Consider the following 14987-nt stretch of genomic DNA (forward strand, 5'->3'; position numbering starts at 1 on the left):
GGTGCCCCTGCTCCTCTCCTGCAAACGCTAATAGGGGACCCCAGCTCTTTCTGTCTCAGCTCCCTGGCGGCCCAATCAAAGGATGCTTATTTCTTCCTCCCACAACAGAGCTTACTGCAGGCTAATGCTCAGCTCTCTTCTGTCACGGGAGCCAGGGCTCCAGACGCATGCCAGGTGTGACTGCAGTATAAGGGAGCCTAAGTGACCCCTCCTGGTGGCACTGCCATTCAGGTTCTCAGTGGGAAAACCGAGTGGCTCTGACTCGTGGCTCCTATACCTGGATGCCCCGCATGAACTTGCAGTGGTGAGCAGTGAGTGTGGACACCACAGAAATGACCCACTGGCCCTGGGCTTTGGAGTAGCTGCTGCATCTTGTGCTAGTGCTGGCGGACCTCAACCTCTCCGTCTTAGGTAAACGTGGAAGGAGGCGTGGACAGCAGCGGGCTTAAGGCATATGTGGGAATAGTGCCAATCTCACTCTGAGACACTTCTCTAACAGAGCGGGCTGCCTTAAATCCTGGTCCCCATTACAATGGAAAAGATACAGGAGACTAAACAGGGAAAAGATGTTGGAACTGACCTTAGAAGGGCTATGAGCACCTGGCTCTCAAAGGGTAGTAAGAGGATGTTAGGGTAAATGAGACCTTTCCCTGCTGTCTTCATTTCAGTTAAGGACAAGAATTGGCACATTCTCCCTGTACTACAGACTGGGGCAGCTCTGTGGGGGCTTGCTGAAAGGGGCCCAAAGCTTTTGCAGATTCCATTCATCCGTGGGAGGCCAGGCTGATGCAGCCATCACTGGAGCGCATGGATTTTTGGAAGGGGGCCCTCAAAGAGCTGCAGGTCTACGAGCGCATTGACGGGGGTGCTTTTAACAGCCTCGGGCTTGACATGTACCCCCTGGAGTTTGAGGAGCATAACATCTGGGGTACCTTCGCCTAAAACAAGTCTCAAGGGAAGGGACTGGCTGAGCTGCCTAACTGCACAGCCCAGAGAGTGATACAGAGAGGGACGCTGGCCAAGAGTGGACACTCTGGAAGCCAGCCTGAAAGAGCCACCTTCAAGAAGACCTGAGACAATGAGGAGCCCGGAGGGGGTGCACGATCCGAGCCAGGTGGTCAGCTGGAGACGGGGCCGTCTGCATCAGAGACAGGCGCCCTGGGAGAAGCAGCCCGCCTCGGGTCCTGACCCGCCCTCAGGACTTTGCCAGCCACAGTGATAAGACTTTGCCCTCTTCTTGTAGTTTCTACCCCTACCTTTCCGGACACCATAAAGGCCAGAAACAGCAATCTGGCTGGATGGGGGCAAAAGGAACAAAACCCAGAAGGGAGAAGAAACCCACTGTATCTGCCTGACACACTTCCCCACCTTCCTCCTCCCTCAGTGCTGCCTCCCCCCCAACACACTTCCTACACGCTTCCAAGCTTGGGGCAGGACAGAGCTTTGTGTTTTTCTTTTAGATTGAAATGGACTTTTAAATACTTAAAAATTAGACTCTTAAAATAGTTATATGAATGACTTGAGAAGACAAAACAAAACATGGATGCTTCTGGATAGAGCAACCTGGAGCAGAAAAGGGAGCGTCAACACAATACATTTACAGGCCTTTCATTTAGCTGGTTCGAGGTGGCTCGGCTCATTAGGACAGGTCAAACCAGGTCAAGTCCCCCACTAGTTCAGAGAGGGCCAGACGTCCCCTGTTGTGTAAAACTCCACCCTCATTTCTACCACTCTTTGGGTAGGGGAGGAATCTGAGACAGCATTTATGAGGATGAAGTTGGTGGCTGACCTTAAGGAACAGCTCTGATTCTAGAAAGGCCATCCAAGCTCATCAGAAAACCAGTATCTGCTACTGGCCTTCTCTTTTTATCTCAAGGCAGGCTTTCTAAAAGCAGAGTTTTCTAAATTTTCTTTCTTTTTTAAACTACAAACCACATCAACAAATACATTTTACCTAACAACCCAGTAAATATACTCCACTGAGATGAAGTTTCATGAAACTACATACCCTATTATGTATGCACACCACATTTCTGTATTTTCCATTTCACCCTCTAAAAATTCAGATCTGCTGATGGGCCTAGAACTGCAGTTTGAAAAACACATGGTGAATTTTCCTGTAATACGGGCGCAAGCAGGCAGGTGAGGAGCAGGGGCATTGGCTTAGCAGCAATGCCAGTACTGTGTGCTTATTTCCAAAACCCCAAATGGAGCTTCTAGCAAATTCTGTCTTTTCTCCTGCTCTTCATCATTGTGCACCTGCACTAGAGTTCCCCAGAGAGACAGAACCAATAGGACGCACAGAGAGAGAGTGAGATTTATTCTGAGGAACTGGTTCACATGACTACGCAGCCTGACCAGTCCCGAGAACTGCAGTCAGCAAGCTGCAGGAGATCCATGGAAGCTGGTGGCGTAGCTGCGGTCTGAAGGCCCACACGCTTGGGCCTCAGGAGGGGCTAACACTCTGGTTTGAGTCATTGGCAGGAAAAAGCTGATGTCCCGGTTTGAAGGCAGTTAGGCCAGGGGAATTCTCTCCTACTTAGGGGAGGGTCAGCCTTTTAGTTCTATGTAGGCCTGTAATGAGTTGAATGAGGCCCACCAGCACTGGGGCGGGCAGCCTGCTTTACTCAGTCTACCAGTTCAAATGTTAATCACATCTAGAAACACTCTCACAGACACCCAGAATAATGTTGGACTGAATATCTAGGTACCCCAAGGCCCAGTCAACCTGCCACATAGAACGAACCATCAGAACACCCCTACCCCTACCTCCCTCAATAAGGCACCAATCTTAGCTCCCACAAGATCCAATTTAATTTAGACTTCAGAAACATAAGAACAAAATATATATATAAATAAAATGTCAAGAGCTCTGTAAATGCCTCTACAAAGACTACAAGGTGTACTTCAAAGTGTGGGCCTGACCTCGGAGGACTGCACTGCACTCTCTCACCAGCCAGGTCAGTCTGAGAAAGCACGGACAAAGTTGTAGTAGTTGACCTTGTCTTCTCCGTGAAAGCACATCCTGATCAGCTGTGGGAGAGAACAACGACAGCAGGTGAGCAGACGCGGGGCCGCCCTCGGCATGACTGCAGCGAGCGCACGGCAGCAATGGCCCCCAACCTCTGTAAACCAGTCCAGAGGTTTCGTGTCCTCAGTTGGTTCTGAAATGATCCTGGGAACCCAGTAGGTAGGTCAGATATTTTCCCCTCTTACAGTAAATAAAAAATCAAACCTCAGAGTAAATGGCCTGCCTGAGATTTCAAGACTAACATTTGCATTTACAAGGGCATTGTCATTTTTTTAATGTTTTTTAAAGCATTTTTAATTGTTTTCATATTCAAGCACAGACTTTGGCCACCCAGCCTGTGTGCGCTGCTGCCTCACAGCCCAGCGGGAGGACCTAGTTAGGTCACTGCCCAGGCCGTGGCCTTGGGAGCTTGGCTGTGAGGGCAGTGGGCCCATTTGCTGTGGTCGCCTCATAAGACACGTGCAGACCCCTCCCACCCCCTTCCCCATCCCACTTCCCAGCGACTGCAGCTCCTCTCACATAGGGTCCACATACAGTACACGTGACTGAAAAGTCAGAATCCAGGTGAGCTGTCCCCCCAAGATCTGGGAAGCTAAAGGCTTTGGCCCATGCAAACAAAACACTCTTGTCCTCCTCCCCTGCTCCATGCTAATGTTTCTGTCTACAACATATCCTCATCTCCAACCGAGTCACTCTAGCCCTCAACTAAAGCCTTCCTTAAATGAATCTTAACTCTGAATACTTCTTTTTGCTAAAAGATCTTTAGTGTCTATAGTACCTCAGTGTTCTGAGTTCATGAGAATGTCTCCAATGAGAATGAGTCACAGTCACAGGTGAGGTGGGAGGGATTTTGTCTGACTTCGGGGGGAACCCTGGCTAAAGAGGTTCAGCTCGCTCATGAAAATTCTAGGAGGAGATGGTCCATGTCTCTGTGTGACCCCTCCTGTCCCTGGGCAGTGGCCACGCCTTCTCCATGCTAGTTCTATATGTAGGTGGGCTAACATATTTATTGCCGTGAAGGGTGTCAAAGGCTGCCCACCAACCCGCTCAACCCAGCTGCCTCTGAGTTGCCCCTTCAGGGCTGCCCCTCCAGGACCACATCTCACCAGCCTCCCTGGGCTGCCTGGCCCATAGCACTCAGATTCCGTGCAACAGCACTTGGGAAGAAATGCCAATGAGAAAAACAAGGGGAAGGCCATAATCAGGACTGAGGAGGAGATCTAGTCGGAGCCTCCTAGACCTTCCCCCGTGAAAACAAAGTCCACATGCAAGTGTCTTTGGGAGAGAATGAACGGTGCTGAACCCCTGCAGTCAGGGGCAAGAATAACTCCGACTGACCTCCTTAATCAAGGAGTCGTCCACTGGGATGTTGAGAGAGCCGCAGGTTTTAAAGAACACCTCTTTGTCCACATATCCGGAAGCTTCCTTGTCATAAATCTGAAAGGCCTCACAGATGCTGTCTCTGCGTGGAAGGTCTTTCAGTTGCTTCTGGATTGTGTCTATTAATGCTTCCAGTTCTTGCACGCCCGGATCCACTTCAGCTTGTTTGCTATAGAGAAAGGAAGGACATGATGGAATTTATTCTTGACCAATCTCACCTCAGTGACCAAAGCTATCACTTTGTGCATTCAGGGAAGCTTCTAATGACAAACAGCTTTGATGGTGAGCTGGCCGGTTGCTGAACACTTGCCTGGCTAGCGGGTGGTCTCCACATCAAGGCAGCCTGGTCAGGGGCAGCGTGGGTGCTGACGCTCAGCCTCCCTCGCTGCCATCTGCTGGATCACTGCCCCACCCAGAGCCAGATCTGATGCCACCATCACCCCACGTTCCTCGTGGGGGGGGTCTCATGATCTGCATTATCCATGTTACATCATCTAAAAATAAATGTCTGAATTAAAAAAATATTTATCAATAACTTATGCAGTCAGGGATCTCTTGAACTTTTAACATTCCCTCTCCCATTCACTCTGAATTTTGTAAAGGTTATTTATGGAAGTTAAGAGACTGCTCTGTACAGTGGACTGAGAAGCTTAGGCTGAGCATTTGCTGAGATGGAGAGAGGTCAGTAATCCAGAGCATTAGGAAAGGGGTGTGTATCCCTTCAAATCACAGCCAGGATAGGCAGGAGCCTACTTTGTATTTCCTCTGAACATGAAGGGACAGTTATAAAATTAAAGAATTTTTGAGCTAGAAAAACCTCTCTATGTTTCATCGTCATAGATCTGTTTTGGAATAAAAGGTGGCACAAATAAGTTCAGTAAGCACCCCTCCCTTGTTCAACGCAGAGAAAACAGCCTGGGAGACCTTAGTGACGTGCCCGGGTCTCCCGTCAGAGGCCAGGCCAGAACCAGCACCTCGCTTGAGCGCTCGTGTGCTCTTTCCAGGATGCCCGGCCACCTCTCACCGGACAGGACTCCACGTACCAACCCAGCACTGCTTTTTGTCCCTATTTTTCCTCCTATATAATGTTCAAAAAGTTCCCTGTTCCAAGTAGCCTTTTAATTTATTTCCCTTCAACCTGGTGGCAATCCTTGCTGGAAGAAGTATAAAGTGTATAACCTTTCAGGAACAATTTGAAAATATAAAGCGACAGCCCAGAAAGGTGTTTCAAATAATTTATCCTAAGAAAATCATCATGAGTTGTATAGAATACATCAATAAAGCTGCTTTGAGACAGCCGAAATAAAAACAAATTGTCCTCAAATCAAGAACTGGTTAAGTAACCATCACCGTGGCAGAAAGAGTAGGAAAATTCGTCGTTAGCCAGAAGATCAAGGTGCAGAGGTGTGTACAGAATGCTACCTTTCGTGTAATAGTGGTGGGGGAATAAGAGCCTAGGTTTAAATGTGCTTATATCACCCACTGAAAACCTGGGAGTGGATGGTACCAAGTGGGCAGAGGGAAGACGGGGAGAGAGGGTGGGAGCAAAACTCGTCTCTGGTCCCTTCACGTCTACGCATGCACACAGGTCCATATACATATATCCATGCCCCACATGGATATCATACCTACTCAAAAAACCAAACTGCCAGTTACTATAAAATATTTTATGATGTCAGAAATGTTCATGATATACCATCAAGTAAAAAAGCTGATAAGCAGTATTTCAGAATTACTCCATTTTATATGCATATTAAATAAAATATTAGAACTACTCACCCCCAGGTTTTAGGATTTTAAGAAATATTTTTGCTCATTTCTATTTGTATTTACTAATTTTTACTACTCGAGGTTTTTTTTTCTGTGCATGTATTACTTTTGCAGTAAGACAAAAACAATAAAATTATGATTGTCGAGATGTCCAGTACGTAAATGCTGCCTGGAATTATTTATTATATAAGCAGGATCTGTTGCTCTGACGGGTTAACGCCAACTCCTATACTGAATTATGAAGGACTGCCAGGGAACTATTTCCGTGTGAGAAAGCCGTCAGACCTCAGTCTACTGTACCATCCCAGCTACAGAAGAGCCATGGAGCACATACATTTAAAATGTGGTCATGCAGTCACTTGGGGGAAGAGCAGATAACTCCCCCTTCCCTGAAGAAGCCAGGTACCCATACTGCTTCACACGACAAGGGACATGCCCTTGGCTCCTGTTGCCTTTGAGTAAGATGGAGTAAATGCAGAGAGCCTGCAACAGGCGACACCGTTTAAGACAGAGCTAGTTAGAGTTACGACCCCCACCTTACTGCAGGGGCCCCGGTCAGAAGAGCCGCAAGCCAAGACGTGCTCCCTGGGTTAACGGGAACGCGGGGGCTGCCCGCCGAGAAAGGTGGCTGGGTTCCCAACACGCGGGGTGTGGACTCTGTGCCAAGCCCTCCAATGCCCCGTCTTTACTTTCTATAAGAGCAAATGTGATTTTATAGGGTGATTAATCTCACATGGGTGAGAGAGACGTCATGGTTCTCAGCATGTTTTGCTATGAGCACTCTGGCAAAGCCCTCCACTTAGCAGAAACTAGACAGAATTCACATATTTTCTTAAAGAGCAAATAGTCTGCAATATTGTTCTTTCCTTAGTTTTTTTTTTGGGGGGGTGAGGTATGGTTTGGTGATGGGCATTCTTTGATACCAACCATGTGTTAGAGATTTAAAGTGTGGCCATTCCAATTGCAAAGGTTCAGCAGTGGCCCCTTGGCTGGACCTTAGCAGATGATCCATGATCCAGGGTCTCCGCTCTGTCCCACTGCAGGTGAACCCACTCCCAGGACGGGCGGTCACTTGTTCAGGGAGCTTCAGGCAGTCAGGAAGCTGGATTAAGAACGCCCCTTATTTCTTGGAAAAACGCTTGCTGCATTCTCCCTGGCATGGCAGAATAAATTGCAGGTAAGAGCATGGGCTCCAAGATCTGCTTTCCTGATGCAAAATCTCAGCTTTGCCACTTAAAGTCTGCATGATCCTGAGTAGATTACTTCACTGCCCTGTGTCTCAGTTGCCTTACTTGTAATATGGAAATCCTCTTTCTTCAAGATTTTATTTATTTTTAGAGAGAGGGAAAGAGGGGGAGAAAGAGATGGAGAGAAACATCAATGTGAGAAACGTCAATTGGTTGCTTCACATACACGCCCCAACCAGGGACTGAACCTACAACCCCAGCATGTGCCCTGTCTGGGAATCAAACCAGCCATCTTTCACTTCGTGGGACGATATCCAACCAGCTGAGCCACGCTGGTCAGGACTGTAATATGGGAGATTTTAAGGGAAGCCAATTCATAAAGATTGTTGTGAGAATTAAATGAGTTATTGCATATAAAGCACTTAGTACCTGACACAGCAGACACACCCAGCGTTAGCTGTTAGGTTCTTTTGACGGTCCTAGTATCAATATTCATTCACTCAACTAGCAACTGCTGTAACAACTGTTGAATATGTACGGCTCAATGTTAGCTTTAGAATAAACTGTTGAGTACAACAGGTAACGTGTCTTTAGTAAGGCTCCCTGCTCTCCATCAGGGGAGTTAAGACACAGACTTTAAAATCACTAACAAGTGGAGAAGATACCCAGTGCCATTTACAAGAGGTACAATGAGTGGGTCAGGAAGGACCACCCTAGGAGATGGCGTACAACCTGGGCCTTGAAGGATATGAGAGTTTGGACCTTCAGAATAAAATAAATAACAGACAATGGGAACAGCCTGTGAAAAGGGCGTAAATGCCCAAGGTTAACATAATAAACCTGTTTGTTCTGGAGTGCAAAGTGCACAGCAAGGGAAGCTAGAACTCTAAGTTAGATGATCATTTGGAGCCATGCTATATAGGATGTAGCAAAAACAGTTCCAAGAAAAAAGCTTATAGCAATAAATGCCTACATTAAGAAATAACACAGATCTTAAGTTGACAACCTAACTTTATACCTCAAGGAACTAGAAAAAGAAAAAAAGCTAAATCCAAAGGTAGCAGAAGGAAGCAAATAATAAAATCAGAGCAGAAATAAATGAAATAAAGACTAGAAAAATGGTAGAAAAGATCAACAAAATTAGGAGCTGTTTTTTTAAAGATAAACAAAATTGACATACTTTTTTAGTTACACTAATTGAGGAAAAAAGAGGGAAGACTCAAAAATGAAAGAGCAGACATTACAAGTAACCATCAGAAATGCAAAGAATCATAAGAGACTACTATGAATAACTATACGTCAACAAATTGGATAACCTGAAAGAATGGATACATTTTTAGAATAAACCAACAAAAAATTCATTGAAACATACAACTTACAAAGACTGAATCATCAAGAAATAGAAAATCTGAACAAACCAATTGAATTGGGTAACCAAAAATCTTCCAACAAAGAAAATCCAGAACCAGGTGGCCTCACTGGTGAATTCTACCAACATTTTAAGAATACCAATCTCTTCCAAAAAAAATGAAGTGGAAGGAATACTCCTAAATTATTGTAATAATTCAAGGCCAACATTACCCTGACACTAAAGACAGACAAGGACACTACAAGAAAAGAAAATTCAGGCCAGTATCCCTGGTGAACATAGATGCAAAAGTCCTCACCACAACACTAGCAAACCAAGTTCAACAACACATCAATAGGATCATGTACTATGATCAAGTAGGATTTATCCTTTGTATAAAAGATGGTTCAACATACCCAAGTCAATAAATGTAATATGTTACATTAATAGAATGAAGGATAAAAATCATGATTATCTCATTAGATACATAAAATGCATTTGACAAAATCTAACACCCTTTCACGGTAAAATCTCTGAACAATGAGGTATAGAAAGACTGGGCCTCAACCCTATGCACGTGGGTATGATGAGTCCACAGCTAACATCATGCCTCATAGTGGACAAGGCAAGGACGCTCACTCTCCCCACTTCTATTCAATACAGACCCAGCAATTAGGCAAGAAAAAGAAGTAAAAGATATCCAAATAGGAAAGGGAAAAGTAAAATTGTATCTGTTTGTACATGGCAGGATCTTATATATAGAAAATCCTAAAGACTCTACCAAAACACTGTTAGAACTAGTCAACATATTCGGTAAAATTTCACGATACAAAATCAACATACAAAAACCAGTAAACTATCTAAAAGATAAGTTAAGAAAATGATTCCATTTACAATAGCATCTAAAAAAGTAAAATACTTAGGAATAAATTTAACCGAGGAGGTGAAAGACCTGAATGCTGAAAACAATAAGCCATTAATGAAAGAAATTGAAGAAGACTTGTGTTGCTGGGTTAGAAGAATTAATATTGTTAAAATGTCCATACTACCCACAGTAATCTACAAATAATGCAATCCCTATCAAAATTGCAATGGCATTTTTTACAGAAATAGAAAAAAAACAAAATTCATATGGAACCATGAAAGACTCCAAATAGCCTAAGCAATATTGAAAAGAAAAATGAAGCTGGAGGTATCACAGTTCTTGATTTCAAACTAGATTACAAAGTTAAAATAATCAAAACAGCATAGTACTGGCATAAAAACAAACACATAAAGTATTGCAACAGAATAGAGAGCCCCCAAATAAACCCATGCATATGAGTATGTGGCCAACTAATCTTTGACAAGGCAACTAAGAGTGTACAATGATAAAGAATGGTCTCTTCAATAAATGGTGCTGGGAAAACTGGATATCTACATGCAAAAGAACGAAAATGAATCCCTATTTTATTCAAATCAGAACAATTAACTCAAAGTGAATTCAAGACTTAACTTTAAGACCTGAAACTATAAAACTCCTAGGGAAAATGGAAACACAGAAAAGCTCCTTGACATGGGGCTTGGCAATTATTTTTTTTATAACCCCCAAAGCACAGGCAACAAAAAAGCCAAAATAAACAAGTAGCCCTGCATCAAACTCAAAAGGCTCTGCACAGCAAAAGAAGTAGCTATAAATCTACCCTTGAAACCTATATGATTTTATTAACCAATGTCACCCCAATACATTTAATAAGAAATAAATAAAGGACTAGCAAAAGAAAAAAAAAAAAGAAAGAATTAACCAAATAAAAAGGTAGCCTAGGAATGAGAGAAGTTATTTGCAAACTGTTTTAGTCCATTTGGACTTCTGTAACAACACATGAGAGACTAGGTGACTTATGAACAACCATTCCGGAGGCTGGAAGTCCTAGGCTATGGTGTGTAGATTCCATGTGGTGGCCAGTGAGAGCTCTCTTCCTGGTTCATTGCCAGAGTCTCACCGAGAGGAAAGGGGAAGCAAGCTGTCTAGGACCTGTTATAAAGGCGCGAGTTCTATTAACTAGGGATTTGCCCTCCTGAGATAATCACCTCCCAAAGGTCCCACCTCTTAGTACCGTCACACGTGGCATCAGAATTTCAACATACGAATTTTAGAGGCCAAGAAACATTCAGACCATAGAACAAACCATATATCTCATAAGTTAATATCTAAAATATGAGTATATATAAGGAACTCACACAAATCAAAAGCAAAAAATATCTGATTTAAAAGTGAGCAAAAGAGCTGAACAGACATTTTCCCAAAAAGGACACAGAAATGAACGACATGTACATGATAAATAACATATACAACATCACTAGTCATTGGGAAATGCAAACCAAAACCACTATATATCATCTCATACCTGTCAAGATGTCTATCATCAAAAAGACAAGAGGTGACAAGCTGGTGAGGATGTGGAGAAGAGGAACCCTGTACAAGAATACTCCCACTGGTGGTAGCAATGTGCATTGGCACAGCCATTATGGAAAACAGCATGGAGATTCCTCAAAAAATTAAAAATAGAACTACCTACCAAAAATCAAGCAGTCATGCTTCTGGATATATATCTGAAGTGAACAAAATTAATATCTCAAAGAGACATCTTTGATGTTCATCTTTTCATGTTCAACAGCCAAAATACGGAAATAACTGAAGTATCCATTAATGGCTTAAAAACGTGACTTTATTATATATGTGTGTATATATGAATGAATATAAGGAAAACATATATATGTAATCCACATATATGAATATGTGGATTATGATTCAGCCATAGAAAGAAATCCTGCCATTTGTGACATGAATGATCTGAAGGACATATGCTTAGTGAAATGGCCCAGATAAAAACAAATACTGTGTGATCTCATGTATGCGTGGGACACTTAAAAATGTCAAACTTACAGAGACAGAGAGTAGACAATGGTTGTCAGGGCTGGGGGTTGAGGGGCAAGGGGAGATGCTGGTCAAAGGGCACAGACTGAGTTGGGAGATGAAAAAGTCCTGGGGAATCTAATGTCCAGTAGGGCAACTGTAGTTAATAATACTGTGCTGTATAACCCACCACTACCTAAAATAAACGAACAATTAATTAACTTGATTGTGGTCATCATTTCACAATGTATGAGTATATCAAATCATCACATTTGTAGTACACTTTAAATATGTACAATTTTATTTGTAAATTATACCTCGATAAAATTGGTTGGTAGAGACTACTATGATTAGTTTGGAGCCACAGATTAAGGAAGACTGTGGAGGTGGGGAGATGGGTTAGGATGCACTGGGGAAGCCTAGGTGAGCAGTGAGAGGAGTAAGGCAGAGCCTGGTGGTTACTTGCCCAATTTGTCCATCCTTCTTCCCAACAGAGCCCTCATTTTGTCTGGGTGGCAGTTAGGAGTGGCCACGTGACACAGACCGGACAGTAAGATGTAAACAGAAATTGCCCGGTGGGGCTTCTGGATAAGCCCTTGAAGAACAGGAAAGACATGGTGAGACCAGCTTTTCAGCATTTTACCCTTTGTTCTTTCCCGCTGTTCTGACTGGAATGTAGTTGTAATGCCAGAGACAGAATATTCACTCTGCGACTACAGAGTGACAAATCTCGAGGACAAAAGCTACTAGCTAGAGATGTCTGAGAGAGAAATAGAACCAGTCAGGTTGCCATCGTGAAGCTGCCACACCAGCTCCAGGCTGCTCACCACCAGACATCGTGTTCCTGAAAAACACAGAACTCCCCTGGGTTACGCTAATGTTGGTCTGTCTGTTGTCAATGTCGTTGTTGTTACGTGCAGACAAATGCAACTCCTAACTGACTAAGTTCTTTAAGAAATGGTAGTGAGAACGAAAAGGAAAAGTCAGAGGTGAAAGACAGGAAAAAAGGAAAAAGACATTAGCAGCTTGTGAATATAGTGCAAAATAGAAGAGGTCAAAGGTATCTCCAAGGTCTCAGATCAAGACCAATGGAACTCCGCTATGTCTGAGGGAAAGAGAGGAATTAATATTCATTGTCTGCCCCTGTGTGCCAGGTACTATGCTTGGTACTTTATATCTGTTATCTCAAGTCAGTATTGTCACAACTTAATGCAAGAGATAAACAGAAGAAAGAGGAAGGAAGAAATAAATAGCAGATGTGCTAAGAAGATACAAATGACAATGGTTTCATTTTTAGTTGCATGAGATGCTGGCGACTCAGCTGGATGAAGACACACTCAGCAGGCAGATAGGAATTGAGGAATAGAGTCAGGAGAATGGTCAAGGAGAGCAACTTACTTAGACAAGCTGCAATGAGAAGGCGTGAGATTTCAAGAGAGTTTAGAGAAAACAAACTACAGGACCTTGAGAAGCATCAAACTATTTGACAGAAGTAGAAAAAAAGAGCAGTAGGGAAACTAACAAAGGCTCTGACTTATTAGAATCCAAGAGAGAGGGTTTCAAAAAGCAAGTGGTAAAGAGTAATAGATATGTAGATGAAAAAGGCTAAACACTAGACCAGGGAGTTGGCAAACTACAGCTCACAGGTCAAAGCCAGGCTGCTGCTGGTTTTTCTAAATAAAATTTAATTGCAATGCAGCCATACCCATTTATTTATATTTGTCTGTGGCTGCTTTCGCCCTATAGGAGTTACAACAGAGACAGTTTGGCCTGCACGACAAATTATTTACTACCTATTTCTTCACAAAAAAATTGCCAATTCCTGTCCTGGACTATGAGCTCCCTATTCTTTCATATATTTGCTTAAGCATTTACTAAGGTCTGGCAGATGGTGCAAACTCAAATATCTGTTGAGTTAATGAATAAATGATAAGAGACCACTGGATTTGGAAACAACCAACAAACTTCAGGAAAGCAATTTATGAAGAGTTATAAGGAGCAGTCAGAAAGGAGGCAGTTACTAGCATAAAATAGATGCTGCTAGGTAGCTCAGTTGGTTAGAGCATTGTCCCATTATGCCAAGGTTGCAGGTCCCATTCTCAGTCAGGATACATACAAGAATCAACCAATGAGAGCATGAATAAGTAGAACAACGAGTTGATCTCTCTCTGTCTCCTGCCCCTGCCACCTCTGTCTCCAAAATCAGTAAACAAAGAATTAAGAAAACCATAAAATAGAAGAATGATATTTGGAGAAATGGGAGCTACTTACTTTTGACAACAAGCTAAAGAAAAAATGAGTGATTGATCATACAAAAACATTCTAATGTGAACAGTGGGAAAATTGAAGAAGCTCAACTTGGATCATTGTTCTCATAATTGAGACCAACTGCAAAGTGAATGTGGAAGAGCTTGGGACATGAAGAAAATAGACAATGAAATGAGAATATTTGGAAATGTCTATTGAGAAAGGTGTCTGGAAGTGAAAAAGAGGATTTAAAGGATCCTTAAACAGGGGAGGAGGGTCTTCTTGGAGTGGAAGAGCACAAATGGACATGCTAACCAGACAAGAGTAATATATATAAACATGTGTGATTTTATGCTATTCACACATGCAGATTCCCAATATAGAGGGTTAATGAGCATTTGTTATCTCCAAGTTTTAGTTCAATATATTGCAATGAGGACCCAAAACCCAAAAAGAACTTCAGATAAAGTCAGTGCTCAATTTCCTATGCATTGTTTTAATTTTCTGGCTTAGGAAAAAAATGGCTAACTCCCCAATTTCACCATACTATGACTGATAACTTGACACAAAAAGTACTTAGGCCTGACAAGTCCTTGGGATCCTCTTTTCATGACTTATACAATGATTAGTCAAATAAAGGACTTGTGTTTTCTTAGAGCAGATGGATCCTTTACCGGATGAGAGGCATTAGAGGCCAAGGACAGAATGGCTAGAAGACATGGAAGGCATGACACTTGGGTTCCAAGCATTTTCTCTACCTCCAATTTCTGACTCATCACAAGAGGAGAGAGAAGGTGAGGGTCACAATAAGACTGCAATGAATCTCTTAACTCAGAACTTGAACTGTTCTTTTTTTGTATTGGTTATCTCATTCTAAGTGCCACAGTAGCGTCTTTTTATCATTACCAAATCAGAGAAAAAAAATAAAAAGATTCTACTGGGAGTATGTCAATGCAAGAAGCTCTCCAGTGTTGCTGGTGTTTTCATAGGCATGAAAAAATTACAGAAAAAATTCTGAGAAGTGCTTGCATTAAATGTATGGCCATGAATCTCAACTCAGCCCTTAATGCTGCCAGCCACCAAACTCTGTTTCTCCAATGCAGTCACCCCCCCACTTTCCTAGATAGT

The 14987-nt window shown here is 43.0% G+C and overlaps 1 protein-coding gene across 1 annotated transcript in view; it reads right to left on the bottom strand.

The window, feature by feature from the left end:
- Nucleotides 1-2322: 2322 nt before the first annotated feature.
- The window catches only part of EFHC1 (EF-hand domain containing 1), a 70687-nt gene continuing 58022 nt past the window's right edge, over nt 2323-14987 (bottom strand). Inside the window, exons 10-11 of the mRNA XM_037159571.2 lie at nt 4370-4580; nt 2323-3033 (exon numbers count right to left, since the gene is read on the bottom strand). Of these exons, the coding sequence (XP_037015466.2) occupies nt 2962-3033; nt 4370-4580 (283 nt within the window). The 3' untranslated portion in view covers nt 2323-2961. The remainder of the gene's footprint in view (nt 3034-4369; nt 4581-14987) is intronic.

This window comes from Artibeus jamaicensis, unplaced genomic scaffold (genome assembly GCF_021234435.1).
Source record: "Artibeus jamaicensis isolate MK-2021 breed Jamaican fruit bat unplaced genomic scaffold, CSHL_Jam_final contig_484, whole genome shotgun sequence".
In the NCBI taxonomy this organism is placed as follows: Eukaryota; Metazoa; Chordata; class Mammalia; order Chiroptera; family Phyllostomidae; genus Artibeus; species Artibeus jamaicensis.